Here is a 9,388-nt window from a genome sequence, read left to right as displayed (position 1 = left end):
CTGCATATAAACACACACATATATACTGACAGTATAATATAATTATATACTAAACAATAACACTGCAGACATAAGTCACTTCAGTAACAGATGTGTAATACACAAACACCTGCATATAAACACATACATATATACTGACAGTATAATATAATTATATACTAAACAATAACACTCTGCAGACATAAGTCACTTCAGTAACAGAGGTGTAATACACAAACACTTGCATATAAACACACACATATATATACTGACTGTATAATATAATTATATACTAAACAATAACACTCTGCAGACATAAGTCACTTCAGTAACAGAGGTGTAATACACAAACACCTGCATATAAACACACACATATATATTGACAGTATAATATAATTCCGATTATCCTAATATTTTGAAGGTATAATCTAGATTTTATTAAAGACACAGAGACGAGTATTTTATGCATTAATCTTTCTTTACTACTCAATGCAGCCTTTTAAAGAACAATAACATTAAAGATAAATAACATAATACATAATAAGAAGCTATCAGAAGCTTATTATAATGAGAGAGAAAACAGCCAATCAGCACAGAGAATAGGCTATAAACTGAGTACACAGCAAACACTCTCCCTCTTTCAAGTTGATGCTCAAAAGAAATAAAATATTAAGCATCATGAAAAAAACAAAAAGTCCGAAAAAACAAAGGATAATAAAAGTAATTTTCCTGTAGAATTGATAGAAGGATTTCCATGAACAGTTGAACTTGATTGAAGACCAAATAGATGTCCAGAATTCAATGGTTGGGTGTTGAAACTTTTGAGTTGTAGGGAAGAATCCAGATGATGAAAGTGGATTGAAATTACATGGATACTGTTAAAGGCAAAAAATATTAATAACATATAATAATAAGATAGGGTGGGAGAAATAATACACAGTTATTTCTGAGGGGGGAAAATACTCGTCTCTGTGTCTTTAATAAAATCTAGATTATACCTTCAAAATATTAGGATAATCGGAATTTTACTACAAGACCAGAGACTCCTATTTTATGCAAGTTTAAAGCATATTAAGAAAACAAGTTAAGAGAGGCATGTTGAATGGGTCTGAAATAGAATTGTTTAAAAATGGAATCAGAAGACCAATCTGCAGCAAGTAAAATTTGTTGGAGAGGGGCCGCTTTTAAAAAGGCCTTTGAAGCAGCAGAACCTCTGACGGAATGAGCTGTGAAAGAAATGTTAATACCAGCCTCTTTCATGACCCATTTAACCCACCTAGCAATAGAGGTAGAAGTAATAGGAGCGTGAGGAGGAATAAAAGAAATTAGAAGTTGGTTAAAGTTAGATTTTCTAAAAGTTAAGGTTCTAGATTCATATGACTTTAGACATTCAACCACACACAGAGAAGGTTCGGAAGGAAGATAAGGATAGAAAATAGATGTAGATAAAGTTTTAGTTCTTCGAGAAAGAAAAAAGGTAACTCCTTTAGTTCCAATCTAAAGCTTTCACATCAGATACTCTCCTGAAAGAGATAAGACAAAGAAGAGTAGCTAGTTTAGCAGAAAGTTGTTTTAGAGATAACAAATTATTATCAGGCCAAGATTTGAAAAGAGAAAAAATTAGATCAACGTCCCAGAAAAACTCATGTTTGGGAACAGGAGGACGTTTTAATCTAATGGCTTTAAGTATTCTACAAACTAAAGGGTGCTTGCCGACAGGAGAGTTGTTAATTAAACTATGTCTGGCCGAAATAGCTGACCTATGAACATTAATGGTTCTGTAAGCCAGACCTGAGTCAAAAAGATGGGAAAGGTAGTTAATAATATTATTCAAATCAGAAGAAACGGGATCCAAGTTCCTTCGCAGGCACCAGCTAGACCATTTTGACCATGCGGCAAAATAGCATTTGCGGGTGCCTGGGGCCCAGGAATCTTCAATGAGGGACCTAGCTCCCTCCGAAAGGCCTCGGAGGGACCAGGGTCCCCTGATATTGTCCATGCTATCAGGAGAAGAGACCCTTGGAGAATTAGACTGTGATAATCGCCCTCTGGGTTGACTAACAGATGAGGAAGCGGAGGAAAAAGAATTGGGGGATTGATGGACATCTCCAGAAGGGAGGGATACCATGACTGGGTTGGCCAAAAGGGAGTCACTATTGTCAGGCATAAAAGATCCCTGCGAACCATTGAAATTGTCCTCGGGATCATTGAAAAAGGAGGGAAAGCATAAGCTTTCTGAGGGGGCCATGGATGAAGGAAAGCATCTATGGCCGCTGCCTCCGGATCCAGGCGCCAGCTGAAATATGGGCAAATTTGAAAATTGGTCCTGGATGCAAAAAGGTCCAAACAAAAGGGACCTCTGAGAGATTGAAGGGAAAGAAACATCTTCCTGTCTAATCTCCAATCGCTGGAATCTGTTAAATAACGAGATCCCCAGTCTGCAGCTGCGTTCGATTGACCTGGAATAATATTTCTGTCTAAACAAAGATGAATAAACTCTTTGGTTATGTTGGACAAATTTCTCGATTTGGTGCCTCCCAAACGATTGAGATACTGCACCGCGGAAATATTGTCCATGCGCAGGAGAATAGAAACTGGAGAAGAAAATCTGGCAAAACTTTTGACTGCAAACGAGCCAGCCAATAATTCCAAACAATTGATATGGAAACGTTTCTCCTCCAATGTCCATTTGCCACCCGTGATGGAAGGACCACAACGCGCACCCCAGCCTGAAAGACTGGCGTCGAATTCTATAACAAAATCGGGAGTTCTGCCAAAAATGGCTCTCCCATTCCAAGCTTCCAAATGAGAAAGCCACCAAGAAAGTTCTTCTTTGGCTTCTGAAGACAAAGGAATCAAATGAGAATAGGAAAACCCTTTCCTCAAATGAAGAATTTTCAGTCTTTGAAGTTCTCGGTAATGTAAGGGGGCAGGAAAAACAGCCTGAATAGAGGATGATAGTAAACCTACTATTCTGGCTATAGTTCTGATGGGGACTGAATCTTTTGATAAAGTTTTGGAAATTTCTTTTTTTGATGTTCTTCACTTTGTCTGACGGAAGGCTCAAAGTGGAAAGCATTGTATCGATTTGAAATCCTAGGAAAATTAAGGATTTCGTAGGGTAAAGAACTGACTTCTGTTAGTTCACAATGAAGCGCAAGGATTCTAGTAAGGAAATTGTGGAAGTTAGGTGATTCTGAAGAGAACAAAAATCTTGGTCCATTATTAAAATATCGTCTAAGTAAATTATCAGACGAATACCTCGAAGTCTCAACCAAGCCACTACAGGTTTGAGTAACTTGGTGAAGATCCAAGGGGCGGAGGACAGGCCGAAAGGAAGACAAGTGAAGTTCCAAAATTGGTCTTCCCAACGGAAAGTCAAATATTTCCAATGTTCTTGAACGATTGGGACAGTTAGATAGGCGTCTGTAAGGTCTAGACGAACCAACCAATCGTTTTCTCTTAAACACTCTCTTAGTAAGTGAATTCCTTCCATCTTGAAATGATGGTATACTACATAAGCGTTTAAAGTCTTTAAATTTATGAGCGGTCTGAACTGATTGTTTTTCTTTTTTACTAAAAATAGATTGCTTAGGTAAAAATCTCGGGGTTGAAAAACCGGAAGAATTGCTTTTTTGGAAGAAAGAGTTGAAATTTCCTTTTTGACCAAAAGAGCGTCTTCCTGAGAAAAATGAATGGGATGAGGAAGAGAGACTTGGATTGGGGGAGATATGAATTCTATGAAAATACCTGAAACTGTTTGTAAGACCCAAGGATCTGAAGTAATTGAAGCCCAATTTTGGGCAAACAGGGCGAGTCTGCCACCATTTTTTTTTGGGAAAAAAGGGAGAGGAGGAAATAGTGAACTTACCAGGAGCTTGTCTAGCTCTGGCTCTGGTCCTGAAACCTCTCTGGGTCCAAGGGCGACCTCTTGTCGGGAAGAAGGAGGAGGTAGATGGTTCTGAATAACCTCTTTGAAATTGTGTCTGGAACTGTTGTTGGTATTGAGGTTGATGGGGAAAGTAGTAAGACCTTGAAAAATAGGATTGGCGGCCGGGAAAGCGGCCTCTGCCTCTCCCGGCCTTGTCAGAAAAACTTTGGTTAGGGTAGAAAATTTTCTTCACTGAAGTCTTTACTTTGTTTAAATTGGAGAAAGTGTTTACGTATTGGCTAAGATCCTTTAAATATAAATCACCAAATAAAAGACCATTTTTATCAGTTGCTTGAGGAAAAATCTGAAATTTTGGGGTCTATTTTCCTTAAAATATTACGGCGTCTTTCACCAGACATGGCCCAGTTGGTATTTCCGATAAAGCAAAATAATCTTTGGACCCATTCTCTTACTACGTAGGGATCCAAAGGACAATTTTTGCAACTCCCTGTTCTGACAGTTCAAACAGTTTAGTCAGGGGGCTGACAGAATCCAGAAGTTTGTCCTGGCAAATTTTCCAGGATCTGTCTACCCCTTTTTTCAATTTGTACCCAGGGGTGCCAATAAATTTTAAAATCTTGGGATCAACCTCTGGAGTGATAGAGGCATTTTTAGGTAAAAGGGGGCGAGGATATTCAGCCTTCATTTTGTTACGGGTTTGTTTCTTTAGGGGTTTACGTAATTGATGATAAATAAATTTGGCTGTCAATGGGGGGACACCACTCAGCAGACCGGGGATGGTGTAGTTCGTCTGGTTTAAATCTAGGGTTGCCCAGACAATCAATAAAATCTTCCTCGTCTTCACTATAATTGTAACAGTTTTTAGATTTCTTTTTCTGTTTTTTGGCTGCGGGACAGCCGTCAGAATTATCCGATTCATTGAAGTTATCAGAATTTATATCTGTATATTCATCACCATCTGAATCATCTGATTCTGAAGATGGATTTTTTGAAAATTCTTTATTATTACATTTTAATTTTTTGCATATGTAAGTATCCCCCGTTTGGTTACCCTCAGGGTGCAGGGTTCTACTGACAGCGGTTTTTCTTCCTTTGCTGTGAGGAATAGCGGGCTTAGCTAAGAGCTGATGAGATTTTTCAATAAGTTTTTTGCTTGCTTTATAGGCAATAGGCTTTTTCTTTTTAAAGAAATCTTTTTCTGTTTTTCTCCCATCAAAGAGGACATTTTATTAAATAAATTATTCATGTAAGAATCTATCATATTCTGTACAGTTTGTAACGTTAAGGGAGATGTATCTGCTTGCATTTCAGACATTATGGTAATTAAAATATGTCTGAAGCAAATACAAAGTGAAAGAATAAATATATAATTAAAATAAACTCCCTTAATAAATATGTATATATATAAAATATATTATATTAGGATATATATTCTTATGGCAAAACGATTTATCTTTGACTTAAGTTAGCTTGTTTATGGCCAAACGATTTTATTACATTAAGTAGAAAAATGTTTAGCCCACATATAAATATTTTAAACCAGAACGCCTATAATATATAAAGGAGCCAGTAGATGGCAATACAGGCCTGGAAACAGAAAAAAACTTTTAGTGACTCAAAGCAATGTCGAGTGTAACGGCAAACAATGTTACCACTCGACCTCCCAGGAATTTGCAGCTGACTGACTGAGGTAAATACAGACGTCAGCGTGAATGGGCGGGAAGGGAGGGGAGGGGGACAGCCCACAAAATGGCGTCGGAGCGGCCGAGATAGAACAGGAAGGGAGAGGAGACAGTAAGATAAAATTTTGAAATAAAAGGTTTAGCCAAAAAGGGAAAAGGAGTCAGAGGGGTCCATAGAAAAACCGGAGCACATAGCTGACAAGGCGAAACACAATGAGGGGAAAAAATAATAAACTATTGTAAAACGAAACATTAAGATAAAAGAGGAAAGTAGGCAAAACGTTTAATAAGGTTAGAAAATAAGGCTACAAAATTTTTAAAAAACGAATTATAAACAATAAAATATACAAGGTCAATGATTATGGATATAATATTGTGCACAACTTATCTGTTTTTGAGCAGCAAAAGAAAGAGGGAGAGTGTTTGCTGTGTACTCAGTTTATAGCCTATTCTCTGTGCTGATTGGCTGTTTTTTCTCTCATTATAATAAGCTTCTGTTAGCTTCTTATTATGTATTATGTTATTTATCTTTAATGTTATTGTTCTTTAAAAGGCTGCATTGAGTAGTAAAGAAAGATTAATGCATAAAATAGGAGTCTCTGGTCTTGTAATAAAATTATATACTAAACAATAACACTGCAGACATAAGTCACTTCAGTAACAGATGTGTAATACACAAACACCTGCATATAAACACACACATATATATACTGACAGTATAATATAATTATATACTAAACAATAACACTCTGCAGACATAAGTCACTTCAGTAACAGATGTGTAATACACAAACACCTGCATATAAACACATACATATATATACTGACAGTATAATATAATTATATACTAAACAATAACACTCTGCAGACATAACTCACTTTAGTAACAAGGGGTCGATCCGATATAAATCGTCGCCCGCAAAAGCCGGCGACGCCAATATTTGCGCGGATTTGGTATCACATATACGGCGTAACCTAGAAGTTACGCCCGTATATTTCTGCCGTCGCCCGCAGTTTTTTGGGCCATAGGCAGGTATACCAAACCCGCGCAGTTTGGTATCCAATATGCAGCGTAAGGACTTACGTGGCGAAAATGGAGAAAACTTACTCCATTTTCACCTCGCCACAAAAAGCAGCCGTATGAAGCCTTACGCTGACTATTGGAGCCCCGTAACTCCCTAAACTAACTAGAAAATAAACCTAACACCTAACGCATGCGCAATGTCTATCTCCCTGTCAACCGCGATCTGCTAAAATAAACCTAACACCTAAAGCATGCGCAATGTCTATCTCCCTGTCAACCGCGATCCCCCCCCCCCCCGAAATCCCTAATAAAGTTATTACCCCCTAAACCGCCGCTCCCGGACCCCGCCGCCATCTACATAAACTAACCCCCTACTGTGAGCCTCTAAAACCGCCGCCATCTACCTTATCTATCCCCTAATCTGACCCCTTACACTGCCGCCACCTATATAAAAATTATTAACCCCTAATATAAGCCCCTTACACCGCCGCCATCTCTATTAAAATGATTAACCCCTAATTTAATCTACCTACCCCGCCGCCAGCTATATTATCTATATTAACCCTAAGTATATTATAGTTAATATAGGTATTACATTATATATATTAACTATATTAACCCTAATTATATTAGGGTTAATATAGTTAATATAGTTACTATAGTATTTATATTAACTATATTAACTCTATCTAACCCTAACTAAATTTATATTAAATTAATCTAATTCATTTATAAACTAAAATATTCCTATTTAAATCTAAATACTTACCTATAAAATAAACCCTAAGATAGCTACAATATAATTAATAATTACATTGTAGCTATGTTAGGGTTAATATTTATTTTACAGGTAAATTGTTAATTATTTTAACTAGGTATAATAGATATTAAATAGTTATTAACTATTTAATATCTACCTAGTTAAAATAATTACCCAATTACCTGTAAAATAAATCCTAACCTAAGTTACAAATACACCTACACTATCAATAAATTTAATAAACTACAAACATCTATCTAAAAATACAATTAAATTAACTAAACTAAATTACAAAAAAAAAACAAACACTAAATTACAAAAAATAAAAAAAAGATTACAAGATATTTAAGCTAATTACACCTATTCTAAGCCCCCTAATAAAATAATAAACCCCCAAAATAAAAAAAATTCCCTGCCCTATTCTAAATTCAACAAATTTCAAAGCTCTTTACCTTACCAGCCCTTAAAAGGGCCTTTTGTGGGGCATGCCCCAAAGAATTCAGCTCTTTTGCATACAACAAATACAATACCCCCCCCCCCCCCCATTACAACCCACCACCCACATACCCCTATTCTAAACCCACCCAAACCCCCCTTAAAAAAGCCTAACACTACCCCCCTGAAGATCTCCCTACCTTGTCTTCACCACACCGGGCCGAACTCCTGATCCGATCCGGGCGATGTCTTCCTCCAAGCGGCAAAGAAGAATTCTTCCTCCGGCGATGTCATCCTCCAAGCGGCAAAGAAGAATTCTTCCTCCGGCGACGTCTTCCTCCAAGCGGCAGCAAAGTCTTCATTCTTCCGGCGGCATCTTCAATCTTCTTTCTTCGCTCCGCCGCCGCGGAGCATCCATCCTGGCCGACTGCTAAACTTGGAATGAGGTACCTTTAAATGACGTCATCCAAGATGGCGTCCGCCGAATTCCGATTGGCTGATAGGATTCTATCAGCCAATCGGAATTAAGTTAAAAAAATCTGATTGGCTGATTGAATCAGCCAATCAGATTCAAGTTCAATCCGATTGGCTGATCCAATCAGCCAATCAGATTGAGCTCGCATTCTATTGGCTGTTCCGATCAGCCAATAGAATGCGAGCTCAATCTGATTGGCTGATTGGATCAGCCAATCGGATTGAACTTGAATCTGATTGGCTGATTCAATCAGCCAATCAGATTTTTTTAACTTAATTCCGATTGGCTGATAGAATCCTATCAGCCAATCGGAATTCGGCGGACGCCATCTTGGATGACGTCATTTAAAGGTACCTCATTCCAAGTTCAGCAGTCGGCCGGGATGGATGCTCCGCAGCGGCGGAGCGAAGAAAGAAGATTGAAGATGCCGCCGGAAGAATGAAGACTTTGCTGCCGCTTGGAGGAAGACGTCGCCGGAGGAAGAATTCTTCTTTGCCGCTTGGAGGATGACATCGCCGGAGGAAGAATTCTTCTTTGCCGCTTGGAGGAAGACATCGCCCGGATCGGATCAGGAGTTCGGCCCGGTGTGGTGAAGACAAGGTAGGGAGATCTTCAGGGGGGTAGTGTTAGGCTTTTTTAAGGGGGGTTTGGGTGGGTTTAGAATAGGGGTATGTGTGTGGTGGGTTGTAATGGGGGGGGGGGTATTGTATTTGTTGTATGCAAAAGAGCTGAATTCTTTGGGGCATGCCCCACAAAAGGCCCTTTTAAGGGCTGGTAAGGTAAAGAGCTTTGAAATTTGTTGAATTTAGAATAGGGCAGGGAATTTTTTTTATTTTGGGGGTTTATTATTTTATTAGGGGGCTTAGAATAGGTGTAATTAGCTTAAATATCTTGTAATCTTTTTTTTATTTTTTGTAATTTAGTGTTTGTTTTTTTTTGTAATTTAGTTTAGTTAATTTAATTGTATTTTTAGATAGATGTTTGTAGTTTATTAAATTTATTGATAGTGTAGGTGTATTTGTAACTTAGGTTAGGATTTATTTTACAGGTAATTGGGTAATTATTTTAACTAGGTAGATATTAAATAGTTAATAACTATTTAATATCTATTATACCTAGTTAAAATAATTAACAATTTACC

At 37.7% G+C, this 9,388-nt stretch overlaps 1 protein-coding gene across 1 annotated transcript in view; it reads right to left on the bottom strand.

Moving 5' to 3' along the window:
* Positions 1-798: 798 nt before the first annotated feature.
* The window catches only part of LOC128643955 (C-type lectin domain family 2 member B-like), a gene marked incomplete at both ends in the record, with an annotated part of 34,538 nt that continues 25,948 nt past the window's right edge, over positions 799-9,388 (bottom strand). The window contains one exon of the mRNA XM_053696723.1: positions 799-854. Within this exon, the coding sequence (XP_053552698.1) occupies positions 799-854 (56 nt within the window). The remainder of the gene's footprint in view (positions 855-9,388) is intronic.

The sequence above is a fragment of the Bombina bombina genome, unplaced genomic scaffold (assembly GCF_027579735.1).
Source record: "Bombina bombina isolate aBomBom1 unplaced genomic scaffold, aBomBom1.pri scaffold_1550, whole genome shotgun sequence".
In the NCBI taxonomy this organism is placed as follows: domain Eukaryota; kingdom Metazoa; phylum Chordata; class Amphibia; order Anura; family Bombinatoridae; genus Bombina; species Bombina bombina.
Note: the sequence above shows the minus strand (reverse complement) of the source record. Positions and strands in the feature narration are given on the sequence as shown.